Raw genomic sequence first — 15,780 nt, forward strand, 5'->3', positions numbered from 1 at the left:
TTAACCAACAAAATCTTCAAATTCACTTAAAGAATATTGATACAAAAATCCAATTACATATATAAATATTAATATTACTTAAATAATAAAAAATTTGTAATTCATGGTTTTAATAAAACAAAAATATGAAATCACATGATTATCATGAGGTGACGAGTTAGATCATGAACGAGATTTGAATGTTATGAATTTGAGTTTTTTTTTGTTAATTATTAAGAAAAATCATTATTATTACTATTATTATTATCGGGGGCTTCGGGACAGATTCGAGGATGAGGATACCATTCTCATACCCCCGCCACATTTCAGGTTTTTCCCATGAGAAAAATTGTTATCTCCAATCCAAATCACACAATTTAGTTCGATTTTCCTTTTCGTAATTGGTTTGCTTCAAATTTTAAACACTATTTATTACATGCCTTCACTTTTCGATAATATATATAATGGAACACTAATTTGAGTAAATCTTTACTCAAGTGAGATGCTCTTGCGAATTTATATTCATGAGACGAGTTGATTCGATCCATATTTAAAAAATAAAATAATATTTTTCGCATAAAAATTAATATTTTTCCATGCATCTGATTGAATTGGAGATCTGTCTCACAAAATTGATCCGCGAAACGGTTTCGTAAGATTTTTTAAGTACTTATTTTGTATTTATTTCTTTCGGATAATATATTCAATCATCTCTATAGTATACTTACAACGGTTCAGTTCTGAATATATTTGTTTGCTAATTTAATCTCTCAAATATGTTTAAATATTTAACGGACTACACACATATGAGAGACTAAATTAGCGTACAAGTTTATTTGAGAAACTGAAGAGGGAAGAGGGCTAAAGTGTTGGATTCTGGATTATACCAAAATAAATGACTATTTTTCTCAATTTTTTTCTGTATTGATAAGATAATTAGTAGTTGCTTTAGAGATAAATAGCTTTCTCTATTGTTCAAGACATGACTTACAAATTAGTTACTTCTACTATCAATTTATCTCATTTTTAATGAAATGAAGGTTAAATCATACACATAAAATTTACATATCTACTTATTAATTTGCAAAAACTTTATAAATTTTCAAGTTATAAAATTTATAATTATAATAGAGAGAATATTATGTTTTTTTGGGTATTAAGATATACTCAATATAATGCCAAATAATTTGTATTTATGAAAAAGAAAAATGAAACAGATTATATAAACTTTAAATCAAATATAAAGAGGAGATATAGATAGATAAATACTTTATGATAAGAATACAATAATGAAGAAAGAAACAATTGATAATTTGATAAATTTAAAAGATAACATGAAAATAACAATAATGCTCTTGATTAATTTATGGTTATTATTAATAAAATAAAAAATTACGATTTTAATCTTTGGAGCTTTTTTAGGTAACAGATTAAATAAAAAGAGAATATTAACACTATTATCATTGTCCGAAACATTTACAATCTTTGTGTTTACAAAAAATACACCAAATACTATCAAAATGATCTTGAATGAAAGATAAACATAATTTCATGAACTCGCTAAGTCAATATTTCAATTTCCATCATTTCCATCTTATTTGTAGTCATGTAATCATGTACCTGAAATTTACAATAAATAAAAAGAAATAGAGGTTAACTTTTGAAGACTTGATGATGGAACAAACAGAGTTTATATATATTTATAACAATTCAAACAATAATTTTTCAGTGAAATAATTAAATATGAGGTAACATATATCAATAATAATATATCGTTATGAAAATGTCTTATCAATTGAAATGTAGTGATTATTCAGGACTTTGAAGTGAATATAATGGCCTAAAAAGGTGATTCCCATCAACATTTAATGTATCACCTTTCTTACGTACTCAAGTAAGATCCGTACAATCTATTATTTACGAGCCAATGTAAACTCACATTTCTGGACCGAAATCACGTTGTTCAGATGAACTATATATCCGGGTTTAAATTTTTTGTTCATTACACTCACTTTCAGGGCTGAAACTGCATTTTCCAGTGATCTAGTAATCTGGTACATAGATCGTTGTCTAGGTCTCTAGTCATTCAACAATTCACTTAGTTAGTAGTATATCAGTAACCGGTGAAGAATAAATAATTTCATAAATTCAAATATGTAGAACAATATGATCAATAAATATGAAATGCATAATATATACGATATAATATATATGAATAAGTTAGTAATTTATAAAAACAAAAACAAAAAAAACCTGTAGTGAATTCACGGTAGAAATCTCACTTCGATAACTTATTATTTGTCTGGTTGACGAGCTCAAACCAATATAAATTCATATAATATAATTTCAAGCCAAATTCGTGCTTGTTAATTTTTTTTAAGAGTTTAAAAATTCATATAAATTAAAATATAAGTCCAAAAATAATCAAAATTTCAAAAATGATTGAGAATGCACCCATGAGTGTTCGGCCAATGAAATCTCGACCATCAGAGTGGCGCGTGAAATTCACACATCGTCGTCGTGCCATCGTGTGGATGAGCTCCAGCCACCACGCAAGGCTAGAATTTTTATAGTGGTTTCATATTTTCTTATCTACAACGTTCGTGTTGAAAATATTTTGAAATTCTGAACCGGATTCGTCAGATTTTGAAAAATAAGAATGATTATTTGAGTTGCTTCGATCATCCAAAAATAGTTTTTCCAAGGAGTGTGAAGATAATCTGCTGACACATTTATAAACTAAAAAACATTTTTAACAATTTTTATTTTAAAAAACAGAAGTGAAAATCATTCAAGAAGAATTAGAAAAAACAAAATAGAAATAGTTACATTAGAACTATCTGGAAATATTTCAAAAACTTTCTTCATGGTTTCAAATTTTTTGGGACTATTCCACTTGATCTTGTTACACCTCCAGTACACGATGGTTTCTGGGAAATAAAGAGTTGTTATATAAAAATATAGAAATATTTTGTGAAAGTTTAATATTTTTCCCTTAATTTTCTCTATTTTTTTTCTTTTCAACATCATATTTTTTCCTCTCTACAATACTACATTATTTCTTTCGCCACACGAAAATTGACCATTTAAATGTGAGAAAAACAAATTGGAAGGGGTCTACTCATAGGCAACACACATGTCTTACATCCTAAAAAATCATGACACTTGTTGGTTGTTTATTGAAGTTCATAGGAAGTGAAAGTGTATAGGTATACAATCTATATTATATTATATTATAGAACAATTATATATATAATATATTTAGAAGAATATTATTATTAAATATAGAACAATTATATATTTAGAAGAATAATATATATCATTATTAAATATTATATAAGTATTTATTAAATTATTTATTAATTATTTTAATTCAAAAAAATATTCACATTTATATTAAATACTCACATCAAATTTCTGAGGCGTTACATTTTTTCCTTTTCAAATATAATAGAAAATAAAAAACATAGAAGATATTTAATTGAATTCAAGAATATTTTCATAATTTATTGTAAAAAATGTAAATATACATATAACCTTAAGGCACCGTTTGATAACCTGTATAAGTGGCTATTTTGTGTTAAATTCAGATTTAGTACCGTGATTGGTACGAAGATAATGCATGTGTGCTTGTGTATGGGCCCGTTACAAGTAACTGTATGGCAGATATTATTAATACTAAATGCAGCCCAAGACAATTATATGCAATATCTACAGTGACATGTAGTACACATACACATTTTACCGAAATAACCACCAAGCCCTAGCATTTAATTTAACATTCACCGAGAAATCTCATTTATCTTCTCTCCGCAGCCATAAATGGGAATGCGATATCCATGAAATTCATGTAAGAATAAAACTGGAAGCCATCTACTATCTTCTTACAAAGGGTTAGATATTTTCGTATCCATCATTTTTACAGAAGATTTGATTATTTTGTTTGTGTTTTTTCCGAGGCGAAGGAGAAAGAACCTACTTTGTTCACTTCTCTGTACTTGTGTTGGTTTCGTTACATTTTCTTAGTATTTACTTACTTTATTTTTATGGATTTTTTTGTTGTACAACTTATATACTTGTTGGGATATATGTTGTTATATGATGTTCGTATTTTTTAGTAGACCAGTTTAAATGGTTAGAACTTGTGGCATAAATATTTCTGTCATGGCTGAAGTACATCGGCACATCGCAACATTTGTAGCGGTACACTAACATTTGAGCAGGTCCTTCATGTTCTTAGTGTTGTTAACACGTTTCTTTACGAAGTTTGTAGCACGGTCGCCTCGTAGATACCGTAGAAGAGACCGTTCTTACAATGTTACTGGGAGAATACCTGCTCAAATCAACCATCTACATAGGATTATTGAATTAGGAGATGTGCAGTGTGTTTCGAATTTGAGAATGGATCGTAATACATTTGCACGTCTTTGTTATTTGGTAAAAAATGTGAGTGGCGCAGTGGATTCGAGATATGTTCGTATTGAGGAGAAGGTGGCAATGTTTTTATCTATTTTAGCACATCACAAGAAAGTTAGAGTAATTGGTCATGATTATGTACGAAGTGGACAAACAGTGAGCTCTCATTTCCACGAAGTACTCCGTTCGATTCTCAAACTACACCCCATACTACTTGTCAAACAACTTCCACTGGATGAGAATTGCTCCATCAATACTTGGAAATGGTTCAAGGTAAGTGTCTTTACTCATTAGTTAGATGTCATGCAATTAAATTCATCATCTGAAGCATAGCAACCACAAATGTTTTTGCGACTAATTTGAAGTATATGAACAACATACATAATAGGGTTGTTTGGGTGCATTGGATGGAACATATATAAGTGTCCAAGTACCAAATAAAGACAAAGAGAAATACAGAAATAGAAAAGGAACAACAATAAATGTTTTGGGGATATGCAATCGTGACATGCAGTTTATTTACGCACTAACCGGATGGGAAGGATCAGCGGCAGACGCTCGTGTTCTACGTGATGCAGTTAATCCCCAAGATGGGCTAAAGATTCCAAGAGGTTAGAACTTCTTTGTCATAATTTGAGTAAGGACTATAAATGTGTTTTTGGTTATGTTTCGTTAGAAGGACGTGCTAAAGATTCCAAGAATTTAGAAATATACTTTGTTCGTAAGTCACTTTTGTATTTTTTTTATTTGTTGTCACTAACTTTTAATACTATTGTCAAATTATAGGTTGTTATTACTTGTGCGACAATGGCTACCCAAACGTTGAAGGATTCTTGACGCCGTATAGGAGAACTCGATACCATATGGATCAGTGGGTGGGCGGTTCTTTTGCACCCCAGAATTACAAAGAGTTTTTCAACTCTAAACATTATCATGCTCGTAATGTTATTGAAAGAGCATTTGGGTAATTGAAAAGACGATGGGTTATTCTTCGTAGCCCATCGTTTTACCCCTTGAAAGTTCAGAATCGTATAGTAATGGGTTGCATTCTGCTACATAATTTCATTTGCTCCGAAATGGTAGATGACCCTGTAGATGTGTTTGATGAGTCATATGTTGAACGTACAGAAACCGAAGATTTTGAATTCATTGGCAATGTTGAATATTCTCCTGCATGGGACACATGGAAGGAAAACTTAGCGCTGTCTTTGTACCATAGTAACTGAGAAATGATGTTGTTCATGTATTTTTTTGTATTTGTGCTATTTTAGACAATATGTGAAAGGGTGATGATTTATGTTTTCTATTGTGATTGACGTTTTATGTCCTCATATTTGTCATATGTAAAACTCGATGTTGGTTGTGTATTTTAATAAATTTATGTATGGTGGTTCCATTTTTCGACTAAAATAGTGTACATAAATAATTCTGCATTGTACATGGATTATTATAAATTGTTCTAGTCATCATGGATATTAGCTCACCTATTTCTACTGCAACTAGCACCGCTAAGAAATCTGAGAGAATTCGCCGAGTGTGGACACAGAAGGAGGATGAATTCCTCATTGAGGTACTTAAAGAATTAGTCAATGCTGGATGGAAGAGTGAAAATGAGTTTCGCTGCGGATACTTGACTGTGTTAGAGAAATCTATTGCCCAGGCTTTTCCAAACACCGATTTACGAGAGAACCCACATATTAACTCAAAGATACATGTCTGGAAAAGGACTCATGGTTCTTTGCTAACAATGCTTAGCAGGAGGGGAATTGGCTGGAATGAAACAGAGAAGAGGATTGAAGCAACTGACGAAACGTGGGATTCATTTGTGAAGGTAATTCTCTCTTGTAATTTTTTCGGGTTGCATTGTTTATTTACTACATAACTAGGTGCAGTGTGCAACTCCATTGTTTTTGTCAATTAAATTTAAATTTTGTACACTATTTAATTTGTAATATACAAACAGGTTGATAGCAGTGTTCGTACGTGGCGTTACAAAACATGGCCCTATTTTCTCGATTGGTGCGAAATATTTGGAAATGACCGTGCAACGGGACAGCATGCTGAGAGCTTTGCTGAGGCCCTTCAAGGAGTACTGAACATGACTGATGATAATGATATTGTGCCCGAATACTCTCTTCCAGAATACTGAGGAAGCAGGTGAATCCATGTTGGTGTCAAATGCTCCATTTGTGAACAAAGTTGGTAGTAAATCAAAGAACACGAGGAAACGGAAGAAGCATTCAGAAGGTGAGGAGCTATTCATTGATGCCATTAACAATTTTACTGAGATGTCAAGATCTACAATGAACGAATTTGTGAAGCAAATTGGCGTTGAGTATGATACAATAAACGCAACAAAATATGTGTTTGATGTGCTAGAATCAATCCCCGAACTAAGTGCAGATGATATTGTTGTTGCTGCTACATTGCTAGCAGAAAATCCAAAGCAACAGAATCTGTTGTTTAAAGCTCCTCAACATGCAATGCTGAAGTTGGTTCGAAGGCTCCTTAAGGAAGACTGAACTAAGAAGAACGTAGTTTAAATCACATTTCATACATTCCACTTGACGAAGGTTCTGAAATGGGAAGAAATTGTTTTGTATTTTGTTCATGACAGTGTTCAACTACCTATTACAGTATCTTTTTTGTTTGTTGAATGGTCTAGTTAGTTGCTTTGGTCCTCTCTTTCAGAAACCTTTGGCATATTTTGTACATGAAATGATTGTGGCAATGTATGAGTTTGTATGTATTTTTTCTTGTCGAAATATGATGAAATTGCACTATTACTTTACTTTCTTTTTCGATTGTTCACATTGAAAAAAAAATTGCACTTGATATTTAATGTTTTGGAACCAGTAACATTAACTTGGGTGAGTATGTACAATTGTTGGAACAAAAACAAAATCATTGATGTCTATATGCACAACAGCATTACGGACCATTACACCCAAGACAAATTGGTGAAAACCAACAACAAAAAAGGTTCCAAAACTAATTATCTTACCACGGATGCAACATTTAGCCACTGCAGTTTATAGCACATTTTGATTCTTTGTAGCATTTGATTTCTACCGATTCTCTCTCAGCCAATGCCGCATGAACGTGCTCATTTGTACCATCATTATCTGCATATGTAATCAATTTCTGCCCCTCAAGATCATTAACCATCTTAGGCTTCTTACCCTTCTGTTGTAGTGATGAGGAATCTTCATTCCTGTTGGCAGAGAGTAATCCATTGACAGCAGTAGGTGGAACAATTTCATCCATTTTGGATGTTGTTGGAGGCGTAGTTGTTGGGAAACCTAATATGACATCTCCATCGGTTTTGAGATCATTCTCATCGTCCGATGAAATTAGTATGATATCAATTTCAGCTTCATCGTCACTTGATATAAGCTCAATAACATTTGGAAATACATCTTTATAAGTGCTATTCACCGACTTCTCATATGATACATCCAAATCTCTAGACATATTTCCTTCAATTACATTTTTGGTGTTTACAAAATGCTTACATGTCCGAGTACCAAGGAAAGAATGAGTTAAATAGAAGTAATACATGTATTTATGATGGTACACCTACTACCAATATTGCAATGACCATCTAATCTGTTCCCACTAGCAGGGTTTGACAACTAATATTTATTGTAATGTCTCATCTCTATTGGAACCAGAAAAATATTAAATACATTGCAGAATCAAATGGAGAAGCGTTAAACTTGCTTAAAAGTTGATCCACGAAATCAACACAAGCCATATTGATACATTGTATGATAATTCGAGAGAGTAAACAAATAGCACAAATATTGTTACAAAGTCATTGAAGGGACATTGATTTGCTTGCATAGTCCTAAATACAAAATGTAAAAACAAACAATTGATCGTCATACCTAACACTGCATCATTCTACATGAAAATGAATGATACAACATACATGTACAACTATAAGAGATCATACAAATATTTATAATTATCTTACTTTGACAAAATAACACACAATAGTAAGAATAAGAGGAACATACTTGCGAAACAACAAGTGCACCCGAAACAACAACAAATATCATATGATGAAATAGGCATGGGCTTCAGGACCATTTTTCCATTGTCTCCAGTTGCTTCTTTTACGTCACCAGCAAGTACAACAAATTCTTTTGTGGGGGCGATTGATTCTTTCTTTCTTGGGTAACTATCTTGAGTAAATGAATGTTCCTGCGTCGAGGGACCTTTGTGATTGATACATGTTTGCTTCGTACCACTGCTAGAGCCACTAGTATATTCCATTGACATGCTATTTTTGTGTATCACATTATTTCCTTGATACTGGTCATACCAGATGAATTTGTTCTTATGGTTAAGAGATGTCGGACATATGTAGTAAAATTCCCCCGGACGAGTGGATCGATCACCAGCTTTCCATAAGAGCATCAACCCATTGCCACACTTGCATTCAGGTGTAGGCTTTGTCTCCATAACAACTAAGAATTCAACACATTAACTCACAATACAGAATAAAAACATGTAATTAATTAAATATATTTTATTATAATCATGGAATATGTAGTGACCTACTGAAATATACCTATTTACAAAACAAAAATTAGGTTTTAGAATAAGACAATATCATGGTTACATATGGTATGAAATTACAAATATGAGTGATCGTATGTTGGCGATTGATCATAGCGTAATGAAATTAAGCAAGATTACAACAATAACATATAATCATACTAAGACGCGAAACAAAGGGACACTCAATCTAAACTGGCATTTGGGGTTTTATTTGAAGAAAATAGAATAATACAATAATATGTTAAAAGCAGATGTGTTCACTCACCGTTTTCACCCGACGAAATGCTTGCCTTTGTACAGAAAAGCGTTCGGCGTAAAGATGAAGCAGTGTGTACGCTACTGATGTGGAGAGAAATATAATTTCAGAAAGTGATCAAAAGCATCGAATATAATAAATTTAATAAAGAGAAAGGGATTTTTGGGTATTGACCATTTTATTTACCATTCTATTATCCAACTGAAAAGAATACCAAACATAATATATATTATCCGTTATACAATAATTCTCCACAACTTTAACTTTACTTATCATTTTTACTAAATTTCTTTAATTATATCATCCAATAAACCAAACGGTGTCTAGGAGTATTATTTTTTATTGTGAAAATCGATAGGGATGACTGGTCTCACATATAAAGATTCGTGAGATCGTCTCACAAGATACTTGCTCATAAATTAAACATGATGTAGAAGCCACAGGCTCTTTGTTTCACTTGAAATTTGATGTTGGAATAAATAGTATTATTATTGGTGTGGATATTGTAGTGAATGGGAATCGTGGAAGAAGTCGGCTTCCCAGTTTAGCTGCCCACGGTCGACTCTCTTTCTCGATCTACTGTAACTAAATTTTCGGGAATATGATGTCTCTCTCTCTCATCTCCTTATCCTCAGTTTCCATGCTTTTATCTCCATCCATCACTCCTCTTACCACATGCAACTATCCCCTTCTCAACCGTAAATGTATTCGTTCCCACTTTTCTTCATCCTTTCGTTTTCAACCCAATTCAATTTCTCATTTTTCTTCTATGCCGAATAATGGAGATGAATTTGTGGGCAACAGAAATGACTCTGATGGGTTAGGAGAATCTAGTACGGACAACGACGAAGGAGCACATCACCGCCGTGAATTATGCAGGGAGTCTTCTGCCCCCCTTCCTGAAAGATGGCATGTTTTGGGGCTCGGCCAGGCCATGGTAAATTTCTAGTTTGTTGCTCCATTTTTTTTTCTTTTGATCTTTGAATTTTTTGTTTCTTTTGGGGGTGGGGCGTGGAGAATTTGGATTAGTAACGCGAAGAAAGCTCGTTTAGAGCTGGTTACCTAAGGTTGTGTTTGGATTGGAGGGTTTGGGAGTAAAGGGTTTCACATAGTTGAAACAAATCCATCCAACTGTTGTTATTATTATAGTATTGGATTTCGATTTCTTACTTAACAAGGGCATTTGAAATCCTAAGCTGTTTTTTTAAAAAAAATTAGGCACCCCAAACTTATTTTTTAAGATCTTATTTGATTGTCTTTTAAAGCACAATTTAAAACTGGGGGGATTGCCGCAAAACTACTAATGGGTATTAGAACGAAATAACATGGATGGAGGCAGTTGTTTCATATACAATCTATTCGCTTGCAAGTGTTTCAAAGCATTAGTTTCGTTTGAAAGAACAGGGCTTGAGGAAGTTTTCCAGTCAAGCAGTTCAATGCTCATGCTTCTGGTTTTTTGAAAAGTTAAACTTAGTTGTTGTTTTTTGGGGACAATGGTAGGTCGATTTTTCTGGCGTGGTTGACTATGATTTTCTGCATAGACTTGAATTAGAGAAGGGCTCGAGGAAAGTAGTGAATCATGAAGAAAGGGGAAGAATTTTGCAGGCTATGGATGGACGAAGCTACATGGCTGCAGCTGGTGGTTCTCTTTCAAATAGTTTGGTGGCCTTGGCCAGGCTTGGCAGGCAATCTATTGGAGGCCCAGTGCTAAATGTTGCTATGGCTGGCAGTGTTGGAAGTGATCCTTTAGGTGGATTCTATAGGTAGGTTTTCTTTGCATTTTTTTAATGAATAATTTTTTTTGAAAAAGTATAAATTTATGTTTTTAGCTTTCAGATGAAAATATATAGTCATCAAACGGTTTTCTTTGCATTGTTTTAGTATTAATACATTTGCCTTTTCCAGCTGCACGATTAACTTTTCTTAAGGTAGGGATTTTACTTTTAGCGTGCTCTATCGATGACCTGCACTAGATTCTGTGATGCCTTTTCCTCACCAGAATCTCGAGTGGACTAGGCCACTGGACGGGGCGAGTGGTCCACCATGATCAAATTATTCATGACCAGGTTTTTGACTCAGTTAACATGCACAAGGCAAATAAATTTGGGGATTCTCATTTCTAACTTTCAAAATTAATAAATATTAAAACATATTTAAACGGAATGGAACTTAAACATCTGAACAGGAACTATAAATAAAAATAAATAATTTTTCGGGGCAAGGTCTTACTGCCGGATGCATGACTGAGACATATAATAGATGGAATGGAACTTAAACATCTGAACAGGAACTATTAGAATACAAATGGAACACAATTTAATGATGGCATTTAAAAACTGAATTACTTAGCCGAGAATTTAACTAGGTGATTGTATCTGTTCATGAAAAACGAGATAAACAAATGTAAGATAATTTATTACTCTACATCTCTATCAAAAAAATAAACTATCTTAAACTTTGTTGGTGGAGATCATGTATTTTAAGTCTTAGGCAACTCTACCCAGTTCTAACATTCCGACTTTTGACTTTCTAATCCTCAGCTCCCAATATCTCAGACTCTCAACCCATGTGGGCAAATGGTGAGTTGCCAATTCAAGAAGTCAAGCGGCAAACAATGATAAATGATTACAGAAAAATCTTATAACATATGTTAGACAATTTGTTGAAACGAACTCAACCAAACATCTATACTGAACAAAAAATAGAACAGAGCTTGTAATACATATAATTGTGATTTCAAATACATTATTTCCCTTACATTTCTCGTATCACGAGTCCTGGTCTCAGACCATACTTGTTGAGAGTGTGTAATAGCAAAAACTTGCTCTTTTGTCTTGGATCTTATGCAATTATATTATTGTGTTTCGAGTTCAGTATTGTCTTAGAACTTCTTGCCTCTGCTATTCTAGAAATTCTTATGAAAACTAAGTTATCATAACTCTGTAATTCAATTCAATATACATGCTTGAAGATTGTTATGGTCTTTCATAAACCAAGGGATTTCCATTGAGTAATTCTGCAATAATCTCGCGGAAATCTTAGCCTCTATCACTTTTCTCTACCAATTCTCAACTGAGTCAACTCTACCCATCGTGTTTGTCTCTGCTGGATATAGTTTTAGTTGTTGGGTACCCGTGCCACTTAACATTCAAACTATTGCTTGCCGTAATCGGAAATTGGTCTATCTTTGGAATGTGGCCGTCCAATGATCTATTTGATATTTTTATTCTTGTCCAAATTTTTATTTCCCGTAGTCTCAACAAACCAATTCCATATATTGACTGCTTAGTATCAGCTCGAACAGCACATCGATATTTGCCGACCCTTACAGATTTTGCTTATTTTGAACTTTGCGAGTGAATATAAGTTTTCTTTTCTGCACCAGTGAAGGATGGAACTCCTTTCAGGATGAGCAGCTGACTACTTTCTACCAATTTCTCTGTATTTGACAAATAACGGATTGTTATCTGATTACTTAGTAATCAGATGAGAAAATTGCAATTTTAGACCTGTAAACTTGCCAGTTTTAGGTTTTATTTTTCGAACTTGTCGAAGTTTGGTTTCCATCCAATAACTTGGAAATTTGTTTTTGCTTCTTTTATGCCTCAACAACTAAATCCATCGAATATGGTTTATTTGACACCGATGATTTCCTACGTGACACATGTGACGATAATAAAACTTATTTTATACACATTTAGACTTGTTTTTGTTTAAGTTGATTTCTGTGTGCGTAGTATAAACTCTATTTTTGTCATGAGTAATGTAGAAGGGCATAATTATCAAATAAGATTTAACTTGTCTAATATATTTTTTTTTTCTTGTCATGTGTCACGTAGGAGGGTATCAGTGTCAAATAAACAATATTTGGTGTGCTTAATGATTTTGAACAAAAAGAGACCAAAACAAAAAAAAAAAAATCAAGTTACTTGATTAAAACCAAACTTTGAAAAGCTACAGGATAAGACACGTAACAGGTTAAATTACAGGACTAAAATTGCAATTTACCTAATCAGTTGTTCAGCTCGGATAGCACAAAGAAATTTGCTGACCCTTACAGATTTTACTCAGATCTAAGCTTCGGCGAGCAAATGTGAATTTCCTTTCTGCACCGGTGAAGGATGGGACTACTGGAACAGTCATTGTTTTGACAACTCCTGATGCTCAACGGACAATGCTTTCATACCAGGTAAAATGGTAAATAACATTTTTGTAGCTGACAAAATTCAGGAGTTTTAGAAATTAACAAAGCTGTGCAAGAACCTAATTGGGTACTACATTTCTATAAAGAGTTTAAGGTGAACACTTAATTCTATTGAACGCTTCTTTTTAGATGAGTATGACAAAATAATGGAAGCAATTATTCTCCCTAGCTCCCTAATTTATGCTGCATTCTAAACCACAATTTCCACCAGAGCCGCATAAAACTAACGTACTGTGAGGGCCACAAGTCAGAAATACTCCTGTATCCCTTTTTAGCTTCACAAGTGCCACGTATACCGGCCACGTTTTATAATTTGGTAACTACCTTAATCTATTGATTATCTGAAAGTTGTTAGAAAATTAGAACTTCAAACTTATCGTATGATATATACTTTAATGTTTCTAAAAAAATTCAAGACAAATAATTTCTATTGTTGATAAATACTTTTGCACTGTCGGCTGTCGGAATGTGACATATAATTAAGGGCCTAGGAAGTAGTTTTTTTTTTAAAATGGCACATATCTCAACCACCTCGTGGATTCTACAGAACTATAAAAGATTTAGCCCACGAGTTTCATTTGATACTATATTGATTATTCTCCAAGTCGTCTTAAAAAGTTCCAGATTCAATATTTCTTTCAACCCAAGAGTAAGTAGTGATGAACTCCAAACCAGTCATACTTTTTAGTGATATATGTGTATTATCACTGTTATCGGAACAGTCAACAACATTATCATTAATTTTCAACTTCTCATATTATGTAAGACAAGATTGTTCCACAAGTTTCTCAAATAATAAGTCCTGTTTTGCTAAATCAGGGTACATCTTCAAGGGTAAATTATGATCCCTCCTTGGCCAGCTTGATTTCCAAAACTAGTATATTAATCGTTGAAGGATACTTGTTTGAATTTCCTGACACAATCAAAACAATTACCATGGCGTGTGAGGAGGCCCGAAGGTGTGGTGCTTTTGTTGCCATCACAGCATCAGATGTCACGTGCATTGAGAAACATTATGATGATTTCTGGTAAACATTACACCCACCTTACATTGCTGCATTTATAAAAAAAACTACTCAATTGATTGTACACTTCAATAATCACTAGATGGCTGCATCGATTAATTATGAGAATTGGCATTACTCTCATGATAGCTGATTGTATTGTCATGAATCAAACAAATGTAATATCAAACATCATGAGAAGCTTATTATAAACACTTCATGTTGATGTGACTTTTTAAAGGAAATTATTTTTGTTATTAGTAATCTCTTTTTGGGGTTATCATGTGAAATTATTTAGATAGAAGCTTAACCGGATTGTGATTTGTATGCATACAACCTGAGATATGTCGGATGCCGACTCTAGGAAATAAGAAACTGTTGGCTGTTGAATTTCAAAATCCCTCTTTATGAATTGATAAAACTACAGAGTCTGCAAAAGATGGCTGTGCTTCTCTCATTTTGGTTCTATTGAAATGCATCATAGATTTTTTACCTGAAAAAACTTACAATTATGTTTTAAAAAAAAATTTGTTAAAAAAAAAAGAGAGATGCATCCACATAGTTTTGAGGTTGTATCTGCGTTGTGATTATTTCATTAATCGTGAAAAGATATTGATACTAATTCCCTACATTGGTCTTACTCTATTGCATCCACTGAAAATAAAATGAGCTAATCTACTCTATGATTATTTCGTTGAATTAATCTGACTTTTGAACTTTATTGGTTAGGAATATAATGGCAAACTATGCCGACATTATCTTTGCAAACAGCGATGAAGCAAGAACTTTTTGTGATTTTTCCTCAAAAGAAAGCCCTGTTTCGGCCACAAGGTACCTGAGCCATTTTGTTCCATATGTTTCGGTGACAGATGGTCCTAGAGGCTCTTATATCGGTGTGAAGGGGGAAGCTGTTTACATCCCGCCTTCACCTTGTGTTCCAGTGGATACCTGTGGAGCAGGGGATGCCTATGCATCTGGAATATTGTATGGTATATTACGTGGCATATATGATTTGAGAGATATGGGTAAACTAGCTGCTAAAATTGCATCTGTGGTAGTTTCACAACAAGGAACGCGGTTGAAGGTACACTGATGCTATAAGGTTAGCCGAGTCATTTGCATTCCATCATGAAAGCTCCACAATCTTCTCAGATGTAGGTTCAGATCAAATTTCCAGCTTATAATTTGATTTACTTGAATGATGGAAATGCAAAAATATCACACATGCTAATCTCTATGTCGGACCAGTATATTTTTATTTTTAGCTTATTTTTCTTGACTACTCGAAATGTTTTTATTCATTTGTTATTGTAGTTGCATATTATTGGGGTTTCAAATTTATTCATCAGGTT

General features: G+C 33.2%; 2 protein-coding genes across 3 annotated transcripts; both read left to right on the top strand.

The window, feature by feature from the left end:
- The first annotated feature begins 3,817 nt into the window (after positions 1-3,817).
- On the top strand, positions 3,818-7,108 carry LOC142540739 (uncharacterized). Of its 2 annotated transcripts, XM_075647102.1 has the most exons (4): positions 3,818-4,668; positions 4,784-5,006; positions 5,182-6,226; positions 6,359-7,108. In XM_075647102.1, exons 3-4 carry the CDS (start codon positions 5,864-5,866, stop codon positions 6,542-6,544), a joined length of 549 nt encoding a protein of 182 aa, XP_075503217.1. In that variant the 5' UTR covers positions 3,818-4,668; positions 4,784-5,006; positions 5,182-5,863; the 3' UTR covers positions 6,545-7,108. The 2 variants fall into 2 exon arrangements, with proteins under 2 accessions (XP_075503217.1, XP_075503211.1); XM_075647096.1 differs by lacking the exon at positions 6,359-7,108 and having other exon boundaries at positions 4,043-4,668; positions 5,182-5,778.
- A 2,598-nt stretch (positions 7,109-9,706) lies between these two features.
- LOC142540753 (uncharacterized) lies at positions 9,707-15,767 on the top strand. Its single transcript, XM_075647114.1, is given in 6 exon segments — positions 9,707-10,157; positions 10,721-10,983; positions 13,292-13,409; positions 14,244-14,452; positions 15,158-15,518; positions 15,520-15,767. Coding segments are annotated over 6 exon segments (1,380 nt in total). The 5' UTR covers positions 9,707-9,821; the 3' UTR covers positions 15,613-15,767.
- Positions 15,768-15,780: the final 13 nt, after the last annotated feature.

The sequence above is a fragment of the Primulina tabacum genome, chromosome 1, assembly GCF_025594145.1.
Source record: "Primulina tabacum isolate GXHZ01 chromosome 1, ASM2559414v2, whole genome shotgun sequence".
Classification (NCBI taxonomy): domain Eukaryota; kingdom Viridiplantae; phylum Streptophyta; class Magnoliopsida; order Lamiales; family Gesneriaceae; genus Primulina; species Primulina tabacum.